This window comes from Perissodus microlepis, chromosome 13 (assembly GCF_051167445.1).
Source record: "Perissodus microlepis isolate ML-2025 ecotype Zambia chromosome 13, ASM5116744v1, whole genome shotgun sequence".
In the NCBI taxonomy this organism is placed as follows: domain Eukaryota; kingdom Metazoa; phylum Chordata; class Actinopteri; order Cichliformes; family Cichlidae; genus Perissodus; species Perissodus microlepis.
This window is the reverse complement of record NC_140473.1, coordinates 13,631,779-13,659,141: the sequence shown is the minus strand read 5'-3', so window position 1 is coordinate 13,659,141 and position 27,363 is coordinate 13,631,779. Positions and strand designations below refer to the sequence as shown.

The following is a 27,363-nucleotide window of genomic DNA, read 5'->3' as shown; positions in this document are numbered from 1 at the left end:
CAGGTGAAAATAGAGCAACAGGACCGCTAGTCTGTGACTTTATTTATTTTCTGCTGTGTTTTACTTGCATCTATTTGAAAGAGTGAGTGTAAACACACAAAAAAATATATTATGTGCTGGAATGTGCAGAAAATAGGTTTAAATGTTAAACTAATTTATTCAAGTCATAGAATGTTGCATATAATTAAATTTTTGCTTGATGCATAAAGTTAAAAGATTAAAACTAACAAAACAAGTTTTAAAAAGGGACTTTTCAATTTGATTACATTTTGTATGATGGATTATGCAGAAAAAGTAGAACTGGGCTGAAAGATCTATCGCTTTATTACCTATTCAGGTTGTAAATCGTGTTTTTAAAAAGTAACTAAGTAACTAAGTAATTAATTACTTTTGAAAATAAGTAATCAGTAAAGTAACGGGATTACTTTTTTGGGGAAGTAATCAGTAATTAGTTACTGATTACTTTTTTCAAGTAACTTGACCAACACTGGTCGCCACACATGCCCCCCCTGAACACCCAAACAATCCAGGACCCAAGGCTTAATCAAACGTCCAGAACGGCTGAAACGGGGAGTCCGAGAACTGGCTGTGGGTCCACCAGGCCGGGAAAGACATGCAGAACCCTCCACTGGCCAGACAAGCGCCGGCGGGCACAGAGCGATCTCAGAGGGAGGGTCAGAGTCCAACGTCTCGGCAGCAGGTGGGCGGTTGCTGAACAAAAACATCTGGCAGGCAGTGGTGCACGGGGCCAGGGACAGAAAAGGGGCCTCCAGGGGAGCGGAGAGCTGGCACCGAGACATCAAAACATGGGGGGGGGGGGCTCTCAGGCAAAAATTCCCTGGGGGATGCAGAGGGGTTGCCCAAGGACCAGTTCAGCAGGAGAAACGCCGAGGTCCTCCTTAACTGCGCAACCCCAACAAAACCCAAGGCAGACGGTCGACCCAGTTACCACTTGTTAAGGAAGCACGGAGCGCGGCCTTGAGTGACTAGTGAAACCGCTCGCACATCCCGTTAGCCTGCGGGCGGTATGCGGTGCGGTGGACCTTCCATCGCAGACCAAAGTTCCGACACAAACTGAGGGCCTCTGTCCGAGGTAATGTCAGCGGGGGGACCAAAACGCTTGCTAGCCACGTGCTGAATGTCTGTAGTAAACTCTGATATTGCCGCCAACTGACTGCTGGCGCGCACTCCAAGGATCAGAAACCTTGGACTTGGCAAAAGTCAGGCTTATGGTCAACGTATGCAGTAAAATTGCGGCCCTCGAGGAAAAATCGAAAATGTTGCGTCGCTAGATGCAGAGCCAACAACTCTCTGTCGAAAACACTGTACTTGCGCTCAGATTCTCGGAGCGTGCGACTGAAAAAGGTGAGGGGCTGCCAGATGCCGGAGACGCGCTGTTCCAACACGGCGCCCACGAGTATATCCGACGCATCAGTGGTCAATGCGATCTCCGCTGACGGGAACAGATGGGCCAGCAGTGCAGCGTCGGCCAACGCCGACTTCGCCGCAGAAAACGCACGGAGGCAGTCAGGGGACCAGTCAACGGGTACTCCTTCAATGCTTTAACCGAGGCGGGACGCATAAAAGCTGCGACGGCTTGCACCTTGTCTGGCAACGTGACCACGCTATCATCGGAGATGCGGTGCCCCAGGAAATCCAGGACCGGTGTTCTGGGAATCCATCCTACCTGAAAAAACATCCTACCCAATATTTCTGCGGCGCATGCGCACAACACCAACGCCGAATTAACTTCTTTTTCTCTCACCCATCCGGAATACTACTTATGGTTATGGTTAGGGGTAGGTTTAGTCGCAAGTCACCGTCAAATTATAATACGGGTAGGACGTTTTGTCAGAGTAGGATGGTTTCTCAGAACACCGGCAAACCAAACTGGCACTTCGAAGGGTTCGTGATCAGGCCGTGCTCTGCTAAATGCTGGAAAACCTGGCGCAGATGAGATTCGTGCTGGCCCGCCGAGCTGCTGGCCACCAATATGTCATCCAGGTAGACGAAAACGAAAGGTAGCCCGTGCAAAACAGAGTCCATAAGTCGCTGAAAGGTCTGGGCGGCACCTTGCAACCCAAACGGCATGCGCAAAAACTCGAACAAACCAAAGGGGGTGATGACAGCGGTTTTTGGAACATCCTCAGCGCGCACTGGCACTTGGTGATATCCCTGCACCAAATCAATTTTGGAAAAAATCGAGGTCCCGGCGAGATGGGCGGAAAAATCCTGGATGTGGGGAATCGGGTAACGGTTGTTCTCTGTAACGTTATGTAAATGCCAAAAATCCCCACAAGGTTGCCACCGCCCGTCTGGCTTGGGCACCATGTGAAGTGGAGAGGCCCAGGTGCTGTTCAAGCGCTGCACAATGCCCAGGCGCTCCATAGCCGCGAACTCCTCCCGAGCGACGGACAGTTTCACGGGGTCGAGGCGACACGCGCGGGAGAATACCGGGGGTCCGACTGTGGGGATATAACACAGCAGCAGAACCCTTCCTCCCAGCTTGGGTGTGAGTGGAGCCCTCTAGTGGGTCGCCACAATATTAAACTCTTCTAAAGAGTCTTTAGGGCTGCATCTGACCAATATCTTCATTTTTACGTAATGCTTCAATTATTTACACTATAAAAAAAACAAACAAAAAAATCAGAAGAACCAAAATATATTCGTTTTTATGTGAACAACAGTGAAAAATACAAAAGTGTTCACTTTATATCGATATCAAAATACTACAGTAGTGGTCAGCAGCTTGTATACACTCATCATGGGCATGAATGTCATGGTAATTTTGGGATTTTACTGAATTCTTTGAACTTCTCTTTATCCGAGGTGTAATATTTGAACAGCATAGATCTTTAATAACTTTGCAAAAGAAAGACTTGTGTTCACAAGTTTGAATTTATTTTTGACTCTGTGTAGATTTTCTCTTATCCACACAGAGTCAAAATTACAGGCTCAAATATATACATACACTTACTTTAATCTTTTAAGTGGTGCTCAAGGTTCTACAATTTACACAAGTTGGAAAAATCTCTCAGGGCCAAGATCATCAATTGAAACAATTGTACGTAATTTTGATGTGTAAGTGTTTACAATTAGGGTGTGTCACTACTTTACCAACCCAACTGTTACCTTCAAATGAAAAGAAAAGGTTCAGGATCAATAAATCTACTAACCTCCATAAACTGCAAACTGCTGAAACACCAGCATCACTGTAACGTGAGTTTGACATTGCCATGGGAAGAGAGAGCACATCGACAAGTCAAATGCTGTCTGGAGAAGTTTTGTCTTTAGACAAGACAAAGATTGAGTTATTTAGTCAAAATGACAGGAGGAACTTTCAAGCATGGTGGTGGTAGCATCATAGTCTGGCTGTTTTGCTGCCACTGGTACTGGTACATGACAAGGAGGATGCAAAGAAGTATTGGAACTACCTCCTCTATCTACAAATTAATATCTTTGATCAACAACCAGTCAGCTGAATTGTGGAAACAGTCGAATGATCCCAAAAACAGAACAAATTGATTCTGAAATGGATAAATTAGGCCAACATAAAGCTTACTTAATGGACTTCCCAAAGCTCCAACCTTCGCCTGTGCTTAAAAGCCGGCTCAATGCCAGGACACCAGCCAATTTAAAAGACCATTATCAATTCTGTTAAGAAGTGCGGTAAACTATCCAGCCACAATTATGCTAGAATAGTGCTGATGGCTACCAAAAGTGTCTGTTTGGGGTATAACTTATTAATGGATAGTTAGCCAAATATCAGTGGGGGTATGGTATGCATTTAAGCCTGTATGTACTCTTTTGATCCTGTGTGGATCACAGAAAATCCAAACTAAATTCAAACCTGTGGACCCAATTCTTTCTTTTTAAACTCATTAAAGATGTATGCTGTATAATCATTCCACCCTGGAAAAAGAAAAGTTTGAAGAAGTCACAAAGAACCTAAATTACCATGAAACAAATGCCCAACACTGTCTGTGTCATTCAGCCCTTCTGATCACATCTGTAGATTATGGTTGTGGTTATCTGTGGTTTTGTATTCTGATGTCGCCATCGTAGTTTTTTGATAACAGACATGAGAGCTGGCTGAAAAACAATGAACACTGAATCCTTTTATACAGGGAGTGCAGAATTATTAGGCAAATGAGTATTTTGTCCACATCATCCTCTTCATGCATGTTGTCTTACTCCAAGCTGTATAGGCTCGAAAGCCTACTACCAATTAAGCATATTAGGTGATGTGCATCTCTGTAATGAGAAGGGGTGTGGTCTAATGACATCAACACCCTATATCAGGTGTGCATAATTATTAGGCAACGTCCTTTCCTTTGGCAAAATGGGTCAAAAGAAGGACTTGACAGGCTCAGAAAAGTCAAAAATAGTGAGATATCTTGCAGAGGGATGCAGCAGTCTCAAAATTGCAAAGCTTCTGAAGCGTGATCATCGAACAATCAAGTGTTTCATTCAAAATAGTCAACAGGGTAGCAAGAAGCGTGTGGAAAAACCAAGGCGCAAAATAACTGCCCATGAACTGAGAAAAGTCAAGCGTGCAGCTGCCAAGATGCCACTTGCCACCAGTTTGGCCATATTTCAGAGCTGCAACATCACTGGAGTGCCCAAAAGCACAAGGTGTGCAATACTCAGAGACATGGCCAAGGTAAGAAAGGCTGAAAGACGACCACCACTGAACAAGACACACAAGCTGAAACGTCAAGACTGGGCCAAGAAATATCTCAAGACTGATTTTTCTAAGGTTTTATGGACTGATGAAATGAGAGTGAGTCTTGATGGGCCAGATGGATGGGCCCGTGGCTGGATTGGTAAAGGGCAGAGAGCTCCAGTCCGACTCAGACGCCAGCAAGGTGGAGGTGGAGTACTGGTTTGGGCTGGTATCATCAAAGATGAGCTTGTGGGGCCTTTTCGGGTTGAGGATGGAGTCAAGCTCAACTCCCAGTCCTACTGCCAGTTTCTGGAAGACACCTTCTTCAAGCAGTGGTACAGGAAGAAGTCTGCATCCTTCAAGAAAAACATGATTTTCATGCAGGACAATGCTCCATCACACGCGTCCAAGTACTCCACAGCGTGGCTGGCAAGAAAGGGTATAAAAGAAGAAACACTAATGACATGGCCTCCTTGTTCACCTGATCTGAACCCCATTGAGAACCTGTGGTCCATCATCAAATGTGAGATTTACAAGGAGGGAAAACAGTACACCTCTCTGAACAGTGTCTGGGAGGCTGTGGTTGCTGCTGCACGCAATGTTGATGGTGAACAGATCAAAACACTGACAGAATCCATGGATGGCAGGCTTTTGAGTGTCCTTGCAAAGAAAGGTGGCTATATTGGTCGCTGATTTGTTTTTGTTTTGTTTTTGAATGTCAGAAATGTATATTTGTGAATGTGGAGATGTTATATTGGTTTCACTGGTAAAAATAAATAATTGAAATGGGTATATATTTGTTTTTTGTTAAGTTGCCTAATAATTATGCACAGTAATAGTCACCTGCACACACAGATATCCCCCTAAAATAGCTAAAACTAAAAACAAACTAAAAACTACTTCCAAAAACATTCAGCTTTGATATTAATGAGTTTTTTGGGTTCATTGAGAACATGGTTGTTGTTCAATAATAAAATTATTCCTCAAAAATACAACTTGCCTAATAATTCTGCACTCCCTGTAGTGGCAACTTTTCAGTGAAAAGTTAGCCAAGCCCTGAAGCATACTCTGGTTTATCATCTATTTGAGTCTAAAAGAGAGTGTAATTAACAGAAATATGCATCATATCTTATTAAACAAGTGCAATCAGACAGCACAACTCCCCCCAAAGGGTAAGGGCTATACTAAAACATCTATGTTTTATGCTAATGTCAGTATTGGTAATATTGAAATCCTGAATAATGACAGTTGTTTTCCCAGATTACTTGTGCTGATGTCAGCATTGCTAATATAGAAATGTAGTGTAGAATATTAATTCTTTTGTGTCATTGTGTATTCATAAAATGTTTTTACTTAAAAATAATGTTTTAAAGAGCTCAGAAAAAGAAAGTGTTAATGTCCCCCAAATAAATTTTTGAGATGTTCCAGGGGGAACTAAAGCTTTTTCCTAATTTCCCGAATGACCCTGATTTTTGACCTATGACCTTGAAGCATTACATATTAAATAGTGTATTTTATTACCTTAACCCATGATGATTGGATAAATATTTGGCTTCTATAAGCTGTAAAAACCCGAGATTTCAGACCTGGATGCCATAAACAGTCAATGTACAAACTAAAGAAAATCAGCACATTGTTACAGCTGAGAAACTGGAACTGCAGAGCACAGTGCAAGGTGAAAAAGGACTTCACCATTTAATCAGCCATCCAGCTGCCAAATCATTTTTATGAATCGACTAATCAAATAATCAACCCATTTTCTCATTTTTAATAATGGGGTTGTGTTGCATTTTAGCTGGATTCAACAATTTATAGTGAGTATCAGTACTGAAAAGTGAGGATACATGAAAAAGACAGTGACTCATTTCTGTTCTTGTCGGTATAAAATAAGCTCTACTTACCATAGTTGTTGTAGGATTCATCACTGGTTCCCTGCCCATATTCATAATAGTCTGAAATGCTGAAAGCAGATGAAGCGAAAACACGGGTCAAAGAAAAAAAATAATAAGCTGCAGACGACTTTTTTTTTTTGTCAAATAAGGAATAAATGTGATTTCTTTGGGAAAAAAAGGACTGCAGTTCTATTATCAACAAGACCAAACACTTTTTACAAAATCTCTCAGTAGTCCTCTCCACTGTCTGTGTCACTCAGCCCTTATCTATTAGTTCTTAATGAAGAGACAGATCTTTAAAAAGTGGTCATAAACATATCTTCAACCACAGAAGGGCTAAGTTATTCCAAGAAAAGCTGGGCAAATTTTAACAAATTTTACTCCATTTGTTGGGGACTCAGCTGCGGATTTAGTGCATCACTAAATATTTACAGCAGCATGATGGTGTATGTGGGATTAACTACTGTGCCCATGTTGCTCACTGATGTGTTTTTAACAGACAACAGACGTCTCTGGCACACTTTTATCAGGCTTTAGTATACACACATACTGTAGCTTTGCTGTTAGGATCAAGTCATTGTTGGTTTGGGGATTTCTTGCTCTAATGTACACCTGTGATGGCCCAGCTGGTCACAGTGGACCTTAAACATGCTGTATTGTAACAACAGATGGATGGTAACTGAGAAAAGTTGAAAAAGCCTTTCCTGCTGTGTGTGCGTTAACGTTACCTCTTTGACTGATTGCTGTAGTTATCTTCATAGGCTTCATAACTCTCATCATCATACTCTCCACCGTATCCGTCGTCGTAGGCCTGCGAGGGAACACGCGGTAAGCATTAACATTGACTTGTCTCCACATCTCTATCCAGTCTAACTGGTTGGAGATAAATAATATAAAAATAATCAATAGTTAGTTCCATGGGCAAACTATATTACAGTGAGACGATAATGGGAGAGGAAACAGAAAAAATAATGTCCAACAGGGATTATTGATTAAGGTTCGCAGGGAACATGTCTCACTGGTAGAGCTTATTGGACACTTTCTGAGTCTCAAGCTGCAATATGGATCTGCACTATTGATAAGTAGCTATTCAGAAAATAAGCACAAAATACAGCCAGGAGCTTTACACTCGTGTTCGACAACAATACAAGTGGCTAAACAGCATGCAGCCCACAGACAAGCCCTAAAGTTAGATATTTTGCCAACAACCTGTAAGTATTAGAAACCACTTAATGTGTATATATATATATATATATATATATATATATCTATATAATTTATTACTTGTCAGAGTCTGCACGTAGAAAATGATTCTTATTACAGATCCCCTAGTTGTGCCTCAGATGGTGTGTTAATCCAGTTTGTGCCTGTTTACTTCTACAGAGAATTCTTCTCAGCTTATTTATGCAGGGACCCTGTTTTTGGATCAGTTCAAATAAGAATTAACATTCAGGAGAGGGAAGCTCAGAAAGCCTGGTTAACAGGTCTCAGTCATTAAATCCTCTAATATTTCATCCATTACAGTGACATGTGAACATATTCCTTAAGTGTTTTGTCATATTAGTATCATCTGTTCTTTCCCACTGTGAAGGCTGTCACTTTCTAATAAATCACTTTTAGTTTCTTTTGACTTATGACTCAAATCTCTTTAAACAGAACACAGTTATCAAGCTGCTAAAACACAGCTCTGAAAAGAGAGAACTTGACCAAAAAAACACTCATTAGGATGGGTTTTAATTGCTACTGTGCACTCTGGGGAATGAAATGATATGAACTGATATGATGGCATAGTGGACCTTTTCCATGGGTTTTGCTCCTTGAGAAACTTTCTGAAGGAGATTTTTTAGATCTGTGCGGAATATTGCAGGAACCAATAAAGGTCAGAAATAGATTCAACCTCCTCTGACTTTCAAAAATTATTATTTTTTATTTATAGTTATAAGCTGGAAGTGAACATCACTGAAAGATAAGGTGCTGTGCCCTTAAAGACGGGGCATTATTTATTGTGAAGCATGAGGAGCGTGGTTTAGAAGCATTGCATATGTCACCTCCTGCATAAAATATATAAAATTTGATGGAAAAATGTGCATGTCAGTGCAGAAATTCTGACTGATGCTTACAAATGTTTTGGAGAAGGTAGATAAATGAAGTACATAAGACTATTTCTTGACTATCTTGACTATTAATTCTGTGTTTTATTATTAAACTATTATACTGCTAAACATCTGGTGCTGCTTCACAAGTTTGTTCCCAAAAGCTGAAAAACACAGAAGAGAACTGGAGCTGATTTGGTGTGGGCAACAGAGCGTTGAATTGCAGGAGATGCCAGAGTGCATCAGGTGGCAGATTCTGCAAAATCTGGCTTGTCCTTACCAGACAGCAACCACAAGCATCCTGATTTTATGTCATGTAGTCACATCAGTGAACAAAATAATAATCATTTTATTTCTTAAAAACAGAATTGTGGAGAAATGTAAGGATTTATGTCTTCTAATACATTACTGCAAGGATTTTTAATAGATTTTCAGAAAAATCCCTTTATTGAACACTTTCCAGGTGCCCATGGAGCATAACACCAAGCTATTGGAACAACTTTTCAGTGTTGCTCTCTGGTAAAAACAAGTCAGTCTGCACCTAAGATACTAAAACAAACATAAACACACTATTTATCATTCTGTGTTTTACAAGATTTGATTTATTTATTGCTTTTCTTGCATCGAGACACCACTAAAGAAAGTCATAAAAGAATGACATGAAGCACACGGTGCTCCTGAGTATGGAACCCATGCCTTTCTGCTCCCCAGTGCCCCCTCAGCCACTTGGCAATCATATGATGTTGGCATCTGTGTGATTTTGACCGCTATGTACTTGTTTATATGGCTGAATTAAAGCATGAGGAACAAAACAAAAGCAATGAGTCACAGTATACTGACTGGTCCACAACAGAGAATATCTTCACTTTCTTTAATTCCAGGAACTGTAATAGCTTCCGCAGATATCAGCCTCACACAATTATTTTATTTCTAACACCCCCTCTAATCCCCGGAAGAACATAATGTCAGTCAATATTCACGAGGGACCTGCATCGACTGTTTATTTTTAATCGCGTCAGTCTGGTCGATAGAAAATTATGCTTTTAAGTTGATTATGATTTATAAAAAGAAGCGATGTCATATTTTATTTGTTAAAGTGAAATCTGAAATAGCGTTCACCTTTTGGGGAGCTGCGGATCACTTCCCACTTCTGAAACCAAACTAACACCTTTATGTTGAACGATCTGCCTGAAGAGAGCACATTATTCTGCTGTATGGTTTATTCATGACGGCAGGGATAATCAGACCCAGCAGACCAAAGGTTCATGTAAACAGCATAACCTGAAACTGGAGTAAGGCCAAAGGGTGTGCAGAACAGTAGACTAAGGTATTGTCTCTTTTTGTAATTGTTGGATCATGCTCATTTAAGAGGTTTAGTGGAGTTTAAAGTGCTTACGCTTCTTTTTCATCATGATCTAATCTCTTTTAATCCTTTCCAAGCTTGCTATTTCGAATCAAGCTTTACTATGATACATGCAAGTGTTCAGTTCCTTTTAAAGGCTGAATGGATTTTAAATCAGCAGAATAAAATGTGTTGAAAGCTTCAGTGAAACTGGTTGATGGCGGACGGGAGCTTCATAGCTCAATATTCCTCCAAGTCTGCCTGTAATAAAAGAACATATACAGTCTATGTAATGGAGTAATTGCATCTTGTATTAGGTGTGGCTGCCTCTGGTAATGCTCTCTGTCACAAAAGCATAGCTATCAGCGTGAAGGACATCAAGTACAGCTATACAAAAGAAATTACATTCAAAGCACCAGTACACACTCTCCATCTCCTGTCGGGAAATGCTGATTCAAAGTCCTCTGGTTCCTGTGTGGCTTTATTTGTGTGAACACGAATTTGACTAAATTAAAGTTAGGGATTATGTCAGGGATTAAGTTGTTCTGGGGATCCTATACTTCTCTTTTTTCTTGCATGAGTCTTTCCTCATAAAGGCAGCGAGTCAGAGACGGGCATATCTAAGTAATTAACCATTTTGTTAGCAATCCCACACGAAAAAAAAAATCTTCACACTGGACCACAAATATAAGAGGGGATTATTTTCAGTCAGCTGTGAAATAATCATTTAAAAAGACTTCCATCATTGCTGCAATGTAAAGTCATGGAAAACTTGCAGTATATTTATTTTAAGGATAAAAGGACTTGTGTCACAAAAAAGAGAAATATAAAATCAATAAATGATACAGAGGGAGAATTCATCCTAACATCCCACAGCCCAATTTACTGTTGAGGCTACTTGTTTACAAGATAGATGTGTGCGTGCTCAGCTCACCAGAAGGCGAGTATTCATTGTCATGGTCCCTGGGTCCTGAACCAAGGGGTTTGAGTTTTTGTGAGTTCACTGTTGTGTTTTGAGTAGGATTTATTTTTGGCTTCTTTGTGAGTTCTTTTCATCTTTGTTTTCCTGCTTTAAGTTGGAATTCCAATGGGATTCCTTTATATGTTGAGTCCTTAGTTCTTGTTAGTTTAAGTTACTGATGATTTTGTGGCGTTTGTTTTCGGTTAGTTTCCCTCTGTTCCCTTTCTGTCCCTCTGTCAGTGTTGTTTATGTGTTTGTCTTTTGCCTTGTTCATGTTCATCTGTTTCCCCTGTTTAGTTGTGTCTTACTTCCTGTTTTATTTTGTTAGCTGTTGGTCTTTTCTATAGTGTCTAGTTTTACTTCCTTTAGCATTTTCATAATTAGTTTTAGATTAGTTTTGTTGTTGTTGTTGACGTTTCTATTCTCCCTAATTACCTCATGTATATGTATAGCTTCAGTCTCTCATTCAGTTGTTGTCAGAGTGGCTGTTTATCTTTCCTGTTTGTCATCCCAGTATTTTTTCCCTCGTGTTTGTTCCCTTCTGTCTTCTGACTTTGAATTTTGCTGATTTTCAATTATGCTCATGGACTTCAGTAAACCACCAAATAAAGTTTTTTTTTTTAGTTTATTCTAGCCTGCATTTGTCTCCTTTTCCCTGCATACAAAGCCAGTGCAAAAAAGTATACCTGCAGAAAAACACAATGAAACTATCAGTCATGGACTGGCCTCCCCAGAGCCCGGACCTCAACATTACTGAAGCGTTGTGGGATCATCTTGACAGATAATGGAACATAAGGCATCTAACATCCAAAGATGAGCTTTGAACGTCCTTCAAGACCTAAAGCCTAAAGAACTATTCCTGAAGACCACTTAAAGAAATGACAAGAAAGCTTTCATTCAGGCTGCGTTGAAGAACAAAGGTGGTGATAACAAATATTGACTTTCAAGCTCATTAGAGTTGACAAACTCTATTCTCGCCTTATATAGTGTGTTTCAATGTGTGTTTGCACATTTCAGTAACCTGCTCCACCTATTTCCCATTTTTCTAGCAAAATGCAAATAGGTGAAGGTTAACTCAACACTTTGTATCTTACTATAATTTACAAAATCTAAGTCTTTGTGTTTGGTGCTGTGGATCTTCTAAAACCTCTAGAAGAAGCACTTGATTTAAGAGCAGTTTCTTTTAATCTGTTCACATCAAAAACAAAAATAATACACTGAAATTTATATTGAATTAATCAATGGATGCCACCACTAAACATTACCATGCTCTGTTAACCAGCTGATTTCGTTAAAATGTCTTATATTAACAGTAGTAATGTAGCAATAAAGAACTTAATTTCACCTCAGCATACAATTTGCTAACTTTTTATAAGCAGATATAAAAAAAGATGGATATTGTGTCCAAGGTGACATATTAAGTCAGCCACATTTTTCTAATAACAACAGGGGTTACAAAAAAAGAGTTGTACAGAATGAATTGAGAAAATGACCTTTGAGTTAATGGTTTCTGATGTTAGTTTGAAGTCTTATTTAATACAGCAGGACCTTTATTTTACAAATAAGACTTTTATTTAAAAAGGGAAAGTAGCAGAGTTATCTTTATCGTGTGGCTACCTTGTGATTGACAGGTTTCTTCTCTACAAGCATGCAGCTTCCTCCATTTCTAAGTATGATCCACCGCTTACTCATGAGCAAAATGGCAAAGACTAAAAAGCTCAACTTCAGCCTTTAAAACGGTAGTTCACAAACCGATGGTGAGATTATAGTAGCCACCTCCATCGTTTATGTGCAAACAGCAATGTTATGACTGTTCATGAGTCATGAAGGAGCAGTTTTGTTCTGGCATCTGAAGTTGTGTTTATGATGGATTATACTAGCGCTTACAATTGCACTGTGTGATGACAACCCAGAGAAGTCTATCCACTGAGGAACACAATGAGATACAGTTGGAAAGCTGCAGAAAAAGGTAGGTTAACCTTGTCGTAAGACATTTCTTTTTAAAGCTAAACTATATCTGTATGTTTCAAATGACAGAGTTTGCAATAAAAGCATCACAGGGGATGTGCAGCATTCAGTGATTCCAAACTCAAAGAAAAAATTATAAAACGTTTACCCTTTCCTTTCTTCGAGTAGTCCTGACCTTAGCGTTAGTTTCATGAACAAAATATGCAGATCTGAAGAGGTGCTATGTGTAAATACTGCTCCCTCTAATTAATGAGGCTTGATTCCTCTCGTTTGACGTTCATCTGTAAAAACAATTAACACTGCTCCTTTTCAACAAGGTAGAGGACATAAATCAAATGTTAACACAAGGCTGGAGAGTTCTCGCTCAGTGTAATTAGGACAGCGAGAACCTAAAGGCCCTTAGCACTGTGCTTCATTATCAATTGACAACCTGTATGTCCCCTGACAGTGACTGATCTTCATAGGGAGCAGCCTGTGAATGCCTCTCCACGTGGCAGGAATGTGGGGGGAAATGAGATTTGCAGCCTTTTGTCTCACTGAATAGATGTTGCTGTTCGCTGCTTTCTACCTGTGCAAATTCAATCAGCATGCACCTTTTGTTGTTCCGAACGCACATAAAATACAAGTTTACTTCCGAACGCTACTCTTGAAATTGTGCCATGGCAAATTTGATAGGATGATAATATTTACTACATTGAATAATTATGATGAGATCAAACCTTGATTACTTTAGGGACATTAAGCAATCGCTCTAGGTTTAGGGATGCTCAATAAGACAATAAATAAATACAACAGACAATTTCCACTTTGAAAATGTTTGTCTGCGTATACCCTCACAGGTAGCTTAAGTCCATGATGATACAACTGAGGCTATAATGCATTCTACCTGAGTCTTTACCTCTACTTACTAATCCAGAGGAAATGTGTCATACATTTGTTTTAATGAACAGGAGAGTTCTGCATGAAGAATTTCCATAATTAATATAACAAATGTGAACTCAGCACTGTATCTGAACCTATTGTTATGAAGCAATTATAGCAGATGTGCATCCCACCCACAATGGTGCCCTTAGAAAACTGCCCTCCTTTAAGCAATACACAGAACCTTACAAATCTTAGACATCTTTTATGTTCATGCACTAGATGATACGGCGAGAATTTTTCCCCCCTTTTCAAAAGGGTGTCCTTTTGCTTTTTTTCCACAGTTGATAGATTAGAGTTTTTTTCTTCAAAGCCTCCCAAAGCTCTGTGTTTAATCACATTATGGCATTTCCCGCGCTGCCTCGGTATGGTTGCAGGGCTCAGGTTTAAAAAACCGAGCAATGCGTTTCAATTTTTACCAGCAATTTGTACAATTCATGGTCTGCTGTCAGGGACGAAACACTGTATCACTCTCAGACTCCTCTCTTCTGTCATCAGCCCTGACATTAAAAGATAAGATTTGATCTAGATGGGATCTGATCTTTAACTAAGGCCATGGTCCCAGTCTATACAAAATTCCATTCATCACATCTTTAATCTTCCTCTGCTCTCCATCTGCACTTTTCACATGGAGTAACTTATACAGATTACAGTGTAATGTTTCTCTGCTGCTCTTTCTAGGGGATCAGTAAAATTCATTCCTTAATACTTCCACCAATGCCAGTAGGTAATTGCTATTAATGGTAATTTTAGCACTTCAGCAGCGACTTAAATTACAAACCTCAGTGCAACACCTACAATGACATTTCTGAGACGAGTAATTTTCTTATTAATATCTCAAAAGAGGGGGAATCTAGACGATCTTCCGGGATTCAAAGCTTTAAATCCCACAATGGCAAAAACACGTAGCCAGAAAAGTGTTGGCACATCAGATCAGATACTGTAAGAGCCCAGTAGGGAGAAGAAGCTCCTGTGGTGTGACTACAATACATTTAATAATAAGAGCAATTCCAACTGTGCTTTGTGGAAAACATGAAAAAAAAATCATCCTTAAAACAAAATCATCAAAAGCAGCCTACATGGTTGGGAAAACGAAAAAAAAAAGACACATCCCACTGTACTCCAAAACCTCGATGGGGAAAAGACATTTTGTCTGGAACAATTGTAAAACAATCAAAAATACAAACTGACACTGAAGACAGTGGCTGCTCGCTGGAATTGTAGATACCTTATCACTGAAAAACAGGCTTCTTTCCCTGGATAACAGATCTGGATTTTGAGCACTTTCACATTAAAATATGGTAGAAGGGAGATTCATTTTGCAGCAGCTTCATGCAGACCGGCTGCTGATTGCTTAGATACATTATTAATAAACATGACAAATATCTATCAGACAAACTGAGAAAAGGTTAACCCAGCATTAACTGTTTACATTTTAAATTATTTTCCTCTGTTTATTAAAATGTATCAAGGTATAGATGAAAAACTGAAAGCGAAGCCTACTTAGTTTGAGTGTATTATGTTTTTTTTTTTAATAATCTTACTAAAAATATAAGGAACACCAAACCTTAAAGGACCAAAATGATGGCCTAGTGATTGCAAACAGATTAAAGTTTTACTGAAGGGCTTATCGGTTTATCTGAAATGATGCAAAAAGCCTAGCGGCGCTTCACTGTAGTACACAGAGATCTGCACCAGACACACAGCAGATGTTCTGGGTGCACTTCATCTGCAATATGTTAATACATTGTCTCAAAAGTGAAAGCCTGGCTGTCATCATCTCTGGATTAGGAGCGTTTCAAATGTCAGCACGTGAAGAATCTGTTAGAAACACCGTTTAAACGTGTTCCACAGACTCAATGTCTAGACTGACACTCCCACCCCCCAACTCGCTTCATGGCAGAGCACTGTAATCCACTTCACTTCTGAATTGTTACCATCATTTAAAAGGGACAATAATGGTCACTGTCACTGTATTAGTTTTACGACACTGACAGCGTGACAGAGTCCATTCATCACAATAGTCTCCAGAGGAGCCCCCGTTACATGATGACCCGCAAAACAGCAGAAAGGTTTACGGGAGTTTCACCTCAAATGAAGGAGAAAACTGCACTCTGTCATTCATTTGGCACACAACACACTGACTCTAAACTACAGAATGCATACATATAGACATGTGTATGTGCTGGTTATTAATAAGCACTGCTATGCAAATTGGTTTCTACCAGAAGCGCAGTGATATTAATAACTTGTCGTGACTGTGTGTAAAAGCAGAAGCTAAAATGAAAATTGTAAATTTCACTGCTGCAGGAAAAAAAAATTGAGTTATCATCAAAGAGTTAGGTAACTTTTTTGTCAGATAAACCTATATGTTTACTGTATGAAGGCTTGATTTCATCCATTGGTCCATGTTTTTCTAGTTATCCAATACAGGGTTGTGAGGGGGGCTGGAGCATATGTAGATCTGTCTACCTTATACGGCGAAAGGAGGAAAGGTCTCCATGCTGTCCCAGGGCTAACACAAGAGACAACCATTTGCACTCACATCTATGACCAATTTAGATTTAAACTTAACCCCACTAATTGCATGTCTGGACTACCCAGATTCCAAACCAAGACCTTCTTGCTGGGAGGCAATGCTGCTAACCACTGCACCACTGTGCTGGCAGAGTTTTCATATTATTTTAAAGGAGAGATTTTAAAAAATGACCAATTAATTTCTAACTCCTTCTCAGGAGATAACAACAGAGTAGGTGTGCAAGCCTCGGAGATCCCTGGCTCCTAGTGTACACGTGGAGAAGACAGCAACAGAGTAGCTGGTTTAGTACTTGTAATCCTGCCAAATCAAATATTTTAGAAAGGTGTCTCAAAAATATCCAGGGTAACTTTTTGGATGCTTAGCCATAAATTAAAGTGGAAAAAAGTCATTTTTTTGACTGGGATTACCTATCGCTGTCTACTAATATAGTGTTTGTGAGTATAAGTATATACTTGATAGAGCTGCACGTAAGAACTTGGCATCCTCCGAGCTCCCTAATGCAACGTCCATGATTTCCGGAGGCGCCAAAGTAAGAATAGGTGCAGGTAATAGTCCAGAGACTTCACAGTGATCATCCCGATGCTCCTAAAAGGGTATTTCGAATAATGATAACACATCTGAAGCAGATCCCCCACTGTGTGCTGCCTGTATGACTTTTAAAAAAAGCCATTCAGCATGGTTATGTTAATGAAGGCGCACGTATCTCTGGCTTTGACTGATGATGTGAAAATTGTAGCATCACTAACTGGAATCGGTTCACAAAGAGCTTCGGTCTGGCAGGAAGGAGGAAAGAGTGCTGGTGTAAAGGATACAGCAAGGTGAGATTTGTGGGAGAAAGATAGAGAGAAAGCACTTTGTTCATAAATTATAAAGCAAACAATGATACACGATAACCGCCAGCTTCCTTGTGCTTTCCTTTGAAGTTATAAATCAATACCACCCTCGATTAGGTACAATTATAGACTTTCTCACAGTATTGCATTTATGAGACAGACTGACAGTTTGACAGAGTCCATCAATCAACAGTCTCCGGAGAAATTACACAATACTCATACACGCTATATTTTCCTAAAGACAAATACAGGGTGTAGCAACAAAATCACAGCAACTGCTGCTGATATATTGTCGTGTTTCAATAGATTGTTCTTTACAGGCTTCTTGTAGTGAAATAACAAGAAGTCATACAGCATCATGTACACTCATTGAAGGAAGAAAATGATAATAATAAAAAAAGCCAGGACCTGCATTAAAAAGTCCTTGCTGCAATCTGGAAACATGCTTAAGGAAAATTGCGTAATGTAGTGGAAAAAATAGCAAAGCGAGATATGAGCGAAGAGAATGTTCAGGACAAACTCATCTTTCCATAATCCCCTAGTCTCTGTGCTCCCACCCTCCTTTCCAACCTCCAATTACAAAGAGAAGAAATGCCCCGCTTCTTCACTCCACAGAAATACACAGGCTCTACATCAGAACTCAATTTGGTTTGGTAATGAGACTGCGCTTGTGCATTTCCCCATGCAGACAGCCCAATCTTCAATTGCCTGCACACATGGGGGCTTTTCTTAGCAGGAAGGCTCTGAGGAAATAGGCTGGTAAAAGTGTTGCCTTTTTTCATTTGGATGAAACTTACAGCTCACCTTGTGTAGTCTTTTGAAAAATGACCTTGAGAAATTTGTGATATCTGAAGACAACATACTTTTAAACTGAAGCCTTGAAGATTTATTTCTTTTTTGGATACAGAACATGGCATTATATGAAGTGATATAAAAGATTTTACAGAACGCCGGTCAAGGCACTGATTATGCCTTTAAATGCAGCATTTTCTCTTCACAAGCTGATAGTGCGGCGACTGTATCCTCAATGCAGAGCTTCACGGGTTTCTGATAACCCACTGTACAATGTTCTCTTACATTTACAGCACAATTTACTTAACCCTGCACTGTAAAAAAAAATCGTGATATAAAAGTATTTTACTGTGTATTTTACAGTTTTGTACTGTTCTTCTAGAATATCATTAGATTCACATAAATAGACTGTGATTTTACATGTCAAATGTAAATTAACGTAAAATCACTGTAAATGTAATAAAACATAATTTTCTTGTTTTTTAAATGTATCTGTCTATACATATGCATATTTAGATTGTTAAAATACATTCACAAATGCATCATAATTTCACAAATATTTGTCCGTTATTTGAAAGATTGAACTGTTAAATTCAAATGTAATGCTATGGAAAAATATATACAATGATTCGTATAAACTTTTTTTTACATCAAATAATTATTATCATTATTGTCATTTAGGGCGATCGTGGCTCAAGAGTTGGCAGTTCGCCTTGTAATCAGAAGGTTGCCGGTTCGACCCCCGGCTCAGACACTCTCGGTCGTTGTGTCCTTGGGCAAGACACGTCACCTACCACCTACTGGTGATGGCCTGAGGGGAATTGTAAAGTGGAATTGTAAAGCGCTTTGAGGATCTCATAAAGTGCTATATGAATGTAATCCATTGTTATTTAAACCAACTGTTAACTGTATAGTTCTGTACATTTAAATATTATTATTCATATTGCCGCATTCATTGACCTTTTTTATAGGTAATTTCATTGTTTAATCACATTAAATTGTTCCTAATTTAATGTTTAAAAGCACTTGAAAAAGGCAAAATCCCATGTAAAATTAGGGCAACAAACTGTATTGTCATTACTGAAAATAACCGTATTTTCATGGGAAAGTTATTTACTGTTATTTTCTGTTATTATTTTGGCGCCTCAGCTGCCGGAATATTACTGTTTTTTTAGGATTTTTTTTTTACAGTGTGCAAAGCCTGAACCGTGAAATAATTGCCAGAAAATTAGAATTTTTTTAAAAAGTGGAGTGTTTATTGGACCTTAAAGCAAATAAAAAGTGTTTTTAGTGTTTTATTTGTATCATGTTTGCTATAATTATTGTATTAAATGTGCTGGTTTTGCTTGTTTAGGGTTTTTTGGGGCAAAAACAGCCAAATATCACACTGCTGATGCACAAAAACCCACGTGTCTAATATGACACAGGGTTAAGGAGACAAAGAGAGTTCCCATAGCTCACATTAATGTTTTTTTATTTAAACTCCAAACCAATAACACCAGTAATTATTCTCAAATAGCCTGTGTTTTCCATATGTGTCATTAAGCAATATGTAAGCTGGTCTGTTTGCTAATCATTTCTCAGATTCCAGGTCAGATTCCTCATCTGCATGGATGTACATGGAAACTTGGGATACTACACTACCTAAACTGGGCTGTTCCTCAAACAGTCTGTAGTGTATGGTGGCCCCTAGAGACAAAGCACGTACAAACTCCAAAACACATGCAAACCCCAAAACACATGCAAACTCCAAAACACATGCAAACTCCAAAACACATGCAAACTCCAAAACACTTGCAAACTCCAAAACACATGCAAACTCCAAAACACATGCAAACTCCAAAACACTTGCAAACTCCAAAACACATGCAAACTCCAAAACACATGCAAACCCCAAAACACATGCAAACTCCAAAACACATGCAAACTCCAAAACACATGCAAACTCCAAAACACATGCAAACTCCAAAACACTTGCAAACCCCAAAACACATGCAAACTCCAAAACACATGCAAACTCCAAAACACTTGCAAACTCCAAAACACATGCAAACTCCAAAACACATGCAAACTCCAAAACACATGCAAACTCCAAAACACTTGCAAACCCCAAAACACATGCAAATTCCAAAACACAACGGAAGTGCTCCAGGACGCTAGGGGCAGTGTTTAGCTTTTGTTACCTAGTAACTACACAAGCCAGGAAGTACCAATGACCGGATTTGGGGTCTGCAGCCTTAAAGGCCGCATTTTAAGGCCGATTACGTCACAGCGACACGGCGAAGGCTGTCCCAATTCAAAGGCTGCTCGAAATGCGGCCCTCAAATGCATCCTTAATTTCCCTGAATTTTAAGGATGGGTCGGTGTAGCCTTCATGGCCCAACATATCCCAGACTTCATAGCGCTGCGGTGGTGTGGATAATTTTGCCGAAAAAAAACAGCGGAAGCGGAGCGGACGAAGAGTAAACTTTCAGAAGTAAGTACTGAATATGATGTCACTTATTTATGCGCAAATGTTTTTATAATGAAGAACATTAAAACATTACTGTTGGCCACATGTCGGGAAAGTTATGTGACATTAGCGATGTTTGTACTAACTTGGTTTTAAAGCCTTTACTTCAAAATATACGCCGTTCAATAGTTGACTTTAATCTTACAGAGAATGTGATGATTTTATGGATAATTAAAGTCAGTCATATATCCACAAACACAACAAGCTGAAAGTCAGTGATGCTGCTCGGTTTGCAGTCCTGAATATCACGGCACAAGCAGGATTCACTGCACTGTTAATGTTAGCTATGTTATATTGCTGCCTCTGTTCGGTGGTGTCGAGCCAAACGGACTTTAACGTGTGTTTGAACGAGCTGACGGTTCACTCGTTAAGCTGAAAGAAAGATGCTTTAATCACAGGGGTCACACATGTGTCCACTGTACCATCTGGGAACTCTTCTTGTTGAGCACTAATAACACAAACACTAAATCCTCCTTCTCTTGTGCTGTTTTGTAGCAGTGTGTACACCTGAGACTGTCACCTGTCTGTCTGTCCTGCACTCTCTCTCTTTTTCTTTCTCTGCTTGTGTAATAAAAGTATGAACATTCATTTATAAGTCACACTTGTGTTTGAATCCTGCAGCTTATCACATATTTGATTTCCATGTGTGACAACTGCAAGTGTCCAGAGTGAGGACAGACTGAGGGTCCCACTGCTGCACATCATCTGTGAGGCTTTGCACCCCTGATGATCCACCAGGACAAACTCAACAGTGTGTGAGGAAGAGGAGGAGGAAGAGTCAGCAGCTGCTGACAGATGGAGAGAATAGACAGACTGTTCCCTGTTTGTGAAGGACTGCTAGAAAAGTTTAAAATAACTAATTGTCTGTCCTGAATCAGTCTTATTAGGCAATGTTCAAATAATTTTATCATTCCAGTGTTTTCAGTGTGGGAGAAAGTACTCAGGGCCTTCAAGTTACACACTATGAAAGGCCAAAACAAGTTTAATATTCAGAAACCTAAAGTATGTATCAGCAGCAGAATGGACCTAAAAATAAATGTTTGTTTCAGTTCTATGAAGCTTTGAGTATTTTGGATTAGTAGTACTGCTGTGTTTGTTGCATCATATTGCTGTAATTGTTTATATGCTTTATATATTCTGAGGTAAGTTGATCTATAGTGTTACATCATTTTTTATAAGGATGTTATGTGTTTGTATACTTTCTGCCCAGTTTGACCCATTTAGCAGAAGTCAGCCTGTTTAAGGCTCTGATATCTTTTCTGTATGACTTAAAGCAGTTATGACATGGTCTGATTTTCTCACCCAATAAAGGAATATTTAATATATCAGTCTACTCTTCATTTTATCAGACACAGTTTTCACAGCTTGTACATTTTCTTTTTATAAATATATGTAAGCAATGAGCCAAATTTAGTAATGCCAACATACTGAAGGAACAACATTTGTCTCTTATATATGATGCACCTATATATGCACTGTCAAAGATACTTGTCTTTGAGTGAAGATTTAAGGTGATAAGACATATAAATAACTGCAACTTGAATCTGTACTGAGGCTCAGTATTTGACACAGAGTTCATGTTCACTGCTGTAATAGCTAATAATGATTAATATAATAACTATAATATTGGCCATATTATATTTACATTACCAAAGTGATATGACTTTAGTCTCATGAACAACATTAGCTAATTGTTATTTACTAACTAATCTTAAATGACTGTTCAGTACAGAAATGAAGCCCAAAAATCATGTTTTACTGTCCTGTGGTCTCAGCCTCAGATACTTATCAAATCACACAAAGCTCATGTAGAAACAAACAAACAAATGAACAAAATATGTTCTCCTTCATTTCTGTCAAACCAAGTTGTATGACACGTTTCCAGCGGTTAGTATCATGGTTGCTAGGCAACCTGGGAAGCGCGACGGAGACTAGACCGTCCCATACAGACAAACTTGCCGTTTATTTTGCAAATCAAGCTCAACACTGCCCCTAGCGTCCTGGAGCACTTCCGTTGTGTTTTGGAATTTGCATGTGTTTTGGAGTTTGCAAGTGTTTTGGAGTTTGTACGTGTTTTGGAGTTTGCAAGTGTTTTGGAGTTTGTACGTGCTTTGTCTCTAGGGGCCACCGTAGTAGTGAGCATAAATGTATGTGCAAGTGGTGCAAAAATACTTATCTAATACAGTGGCTCTCAAAGAGGGCCGATAACGCTTTCAGAATTCTTTTTTTTTTAAATATCTCATAACAAATAAATAAATAAATAAATACATCAAATTAAAAGCAGGGTAAGCAATAAACACACAAATTACCATATTAAAAAGCTGTGCACAGCAGTCAAAAATAGTGTCTGGGTACGAGGATGAAGGTTTGTCACTATAAACAGAGCTTAAAGCTGAGACATATCAAACCTCAGCACAGTCTATGATGGCTTAACCCGAGCCAGCCAAAAATAAATCAGGCTACACAGTTAAAGATTTAAGGCTTTTTTTTTGGTCAGGTCAAAGCATGACTTGCCTGTGTGGCAGAACTGAGGCAACGGTGAAAAACAAGCAAAATGTCTTCAGGTTCTTGCCTCCTTTTCTTTGAAAACTTTGATTACAGGTTAATCTTACTTTGAACACAATAAAAAAAAAACATTTTATTAAGTTAGTGTGACAAATTATCATTAGTTATCATAAGTTTGGAAAATATGTTGTGCTTTTAAAGGGACGAGATAAAGGGAAACCGATCACTGCCTGCAACTATGTCGAACTCAATGATCCAAAACCGTCATTATACGCTTCTGCAAGTTTTTAACATTTAAAATAGGCAAATATACAATGTAATACTTGCTTGTCCTACTTTTTAAAGATGTCCCAGAATGCTCTACCTTTCCATGTAAAGCACGAATCATCCAGATTACATGAAAGGGAAGTAAATCAAGTCTGATTTACACACACTTCAAGTAAAATTACTATCAGCTATACTTTTCAGTGTGTGCAAAGAGGATTGGACTTACGTAGTCGTCATATGATTCATGTGTGACTGCTAACAGCGGGGGCCTGTATCCGACACTTGCTGCTGCTGCCCCTCTGGCTCTCGGGACTTGTACCTCCCTCGTCAAAACTGTCGTGGGAAGTTTGCTGTGTGCTGCTGTCGCTGTCCCCCGAGGTGTTGCCGCGCTCCTTCCCGCGCCTCTGTGGCCCCTGGTAAAGCAAAAAAAGCAAACAAACATGGCCTCAACATTGCCCTAAGAACCTTGCTGTGCAACACTCATAAATAAGCCACAGTAAATTAAGTGGGAAAGTGGAATTAAGAAGAAAAAAAACCCCTCAAACTATATTTAAATCCTTTTTAGTGCTGCATACGTCCACGCTCACAGCTGGTGGTTGCCTTACACTGTGCTCAGGTGAAACATAAGATAAACACAGCACTGGGGTAGATCTTGTTATGATCAGAAGGGTGACGAGTGTCACTTTGTGTTTTGTCTGCTCTGCAAACATGCCTGTGGGATGCAACATGGTTATTTCAAAAATGTGACAGAGCGGTGTCATGCCTCCGTTTGCACGATAACACATCTGCCTGAAACCGCTGATTAATGTCAGGCTGCAGGCGGACAGGTATAGTTTTCAAATACAGCAAGTTGTTACTTGACATGCACCAGTGGAGAGCAAGGGCCAAAGGGCTGGGGCAGACATGAGGAATTTAAGGTAGGTTGTTTCTTTATATAAAAATCCAGCAGCTCGACTTCATGCTCGGTGTAGGGACTGCAGGGAGGATTTAACATTGCAAAGATGCCTATTTTCTGCTAACTTACATTTTTACAGCATGATACAGCTAGGGTATGGCAATTTGTCTTCCTCCAGCTTATTCTTCACTAGCTGGCAACCTATTGTGATCCAAAAATACAGACACTCAAATGGGAATTATTGGTGCATATTTTTAATGGAGATTTACAAAAATCGCTTATCATTGCAGCACAAGGGGAAAATCTGGAAAAGAAAGTGGTGGTACTGGTGGTGACTTTAAATTGGGAGCGTCCCAATGTTGCTGGTGGATTTTGCTCATATGGATGTGCTGCCAGAAATAGGCCAGGCTTTCATGGCACACTCTACCTGGTTATTCCAGAGGGACTTCCATAGCTCACATAGATTATGGTCAGTTTGCTCAACAATTAGATAAATAAATAACTCAAAAGGAGACTTATAGAGGGATGCGTGAACGTCTGATCCAATGAAATGCTCTGTAGCATTTATTGTTTCTGCATAGGCTGGCCTATAGGAGCTACATGGAAAACAAGTCACATTTTAAATTAAAACAAAATGAAAAGAAACCATTAAAAACTATTAAATACAATATGATTAGGAATACTCACAACTGGTTTGCATAAAATACAGAAACATGTACAGGTGAACCAATTAATGTAAAATTCACCATGAAGGTGGGTGCCTCATTGTTATTTTTTAACACATTTATTTTGTCATTCAGAGCAGGTTAGGTGCTAGGCTCTGGATTGCCTGCAAATGCATAAAATTACACATTTTTATTGCATTGACTATTAGACATGAGAGATCTTGTTTTTCTTAAACCAGCCTTAAACCATGACAGAGCCCCTGTCATGTTTTACAGAAGAATGTAGACTATGGATATGGAATATGGAGTACCAAAAGACTTTTTTGCTGCTGATTTTAAATCCAGTTGTTGTATAATTTTTCATACCTCAGCCTTTTCTTCCAGTTTCCCTTGTTTAAGAATGGCTTTTTGACAGGTTTTAAAAGTAGACGCATATTTCAGGTCCTGTATTCCATCTTTGCTGGATTTTATGCTATTTCTTAAAGACATGACTTTGAGATACTGTTGCTGTAGATATACCAAGTTTTCAGCAACAAGCTCTTTAGGAATCACTTTGTTGGTACAAAAATACTATTTTATGCCATTCATGGTAAATTCAAGTATTTTTGGATACTTCAACTAAAGAAGTTTTTGCAGCAGCCAAGAAGTTACAAAGTAAAAAGTGCCTGAAGCAATTTAGAATTGTTTCTTGTGTAAACATGAGACTGGTTTGGGTGATTTTTTTATGCTTGAATGCTCCATAGGTCAGTATTAAGTGGCCTAACAAACAAGTACAAAGACTGTACTTAAAAACTGGTAATAAACCAGCCAGTGTCCAAAGGAAAAACTTGGAAAGACCTTCAAACATAAAAGTATAGTTTAAGAAGACTTAAAAAATACAGTTCAGAATATAAAGAAATGAAATGTGAGTTTGGCTTTTGCACAGATGTAAGCAAGTGAATTCATAAAAGAGTAGAAATAAAATGGAATGGTTTTAAATATCACACAAGAAACACACCAGTAAAAATGATAAAACACCAAAAATAAAAAATTATTTAAATAAACTAATAATTAGGATGAGAAGTGTCTGTATAAATATTATGTATTTATGTGTGCTTGTGAGTGTAATTAAAACTTTACCTTATGGTTATTGCGGTTGTTGGTCGTAGACACCTCCCTTGAACACTCCTCCCTCTGCTTGACTCGTCAGAGCCGTTCAACAGGGATAATTCTCGGAGTTGTTCCTGTCTGATCTCGTCATTGTAATCCTGTGGAAACAAAATGCAGCACGTCTCGTAAGAAAACAAAACAGAGAAGATCATTTGTCTTCTGACTGCAACAGATGCTTGCAACAGCAGCAAATGTCATCAAATTAAAATTATCTCGACACCCAAGGGGAGCTTGTGGCTTTGCTGAGCGGTGACTAGCCAGTGAAGAATCTTTTGGTTATGGTTTGACTCAAAACGCAGAGGAAAGATTAGTGGTGGAGAAAAAGGCAATAAATATTTCTCAAAGGAGCCGCGGGTTTGTTGGGGAAAGAAGAAAAACTATTTTCCTGTTTAGGTTTCAAAGACTAGTGTTAACTTCCCAGATGGCCTTAAAAAGAAAAGGTGTCTAACCAACAAATTTAGGGCAAGATTTATCTTGATGTTGGATGAGGAGGACAGAAACGGGAAATTAAATCAGACAAATATTTTTCTCACCTTAATGCAATACAAAAATAGCCCTTGATTTGTCTGCACACAGACTGTAATTGACACTTTCAACAACTTTGCGTGGAATATCGTTATCGTGCGATTCTGAACCATTTTTCTCAGCCCGCTATCAACATGATATGGATCGCTACACAGCAGATAAGGGAGTGGACAAAACAGCATTCATTATCTTGTCACTGGTGACAGATAAACAAGCGTGGGTTTTTTTTTTTTTTACGAAACACTTAAACCGAGTCCACGGGATTCGCTACCATGGGCGAAATGTTTCTATAATGACACCAAGGCAGCAACAGATTTCTTTGGCTGTCACTGCTTATGACAGCACATTATGACCGCATGATCTGGTGTCACAGACTAAAAGGAGAGCCCCAAGAAAAATACGTCCTCTCGAACAAACATTTAAACCCAATATATGTTACTATGAGCAGCAATTTCAACTTTTACTCTTGAAAGAGCCAATTTGTGGTGTCCATTGTATGGACACCACACAGACTTATTCTGTGTGCACATTTGTCACACTTCACATTCCAACAAATTTTAATATTAGACACTGATAACCCAAATAAAAACAAAATGCACGTTTTAAATCATGATTTTATTTATTAAGGGGGGAAAAAGATGTTCAAATTTATGTGGCCCTGTGTAAAAAGGAAATTGCATCCCTTCCCTTCTCCTTGATAAAGAGAAGGGAAGGGATGCAATTTGTCTGACAAAGTGAAGTAGGCTTAAAGTCCTCAAAAAGCAACACATCATGTCATGATTTAAAAAACCTTCAAGAACAGGCTTAGAAACAAATGCATTGACATCTATCAGTCCGT

General features: G+C 39.1%; 1 protein-coding gene across 4 annotated transcripts in view; it reads right to left on the bottom strand.

The window, feature by feature from the left end:
* Positions 1 to 27,363, bottom strand: part of khdrbs2 (KH domain containing, RNA binding, signal transduction associated 2) — a 76,296-nt gene that overhangs the window by 11,002 nt on the left and 37,931 nt on the right. For all 4 annotated transcript variants that reach the window (XM_084948691.1, XM_084948688.1, XM_084948689.1 and 1 more), the window contains exons 5-8: positions 25,971 to 26,098; positions 23,518 to 23,704; positions 7,287 to 7,369; positions 6,568 to 6,626 (exon numbers count right to left, since the gene is read on the bottom strand). In XM_084948691.1, the coding sequence (XP_084804817.1) occupies positions 6,568 to 6,626; positions 7,287 to 7,369; positions 23,518 to 23,704; positions 25,971 to 26,098 (457 nt within the window). The remainder of the gene's footprint in view (positions 1 to 6,567; positions 6,627 to 7,286; positions 7,370 to 23,517; positions 23,705 to 25,970; positions 26,099 to 27,363) is intronic.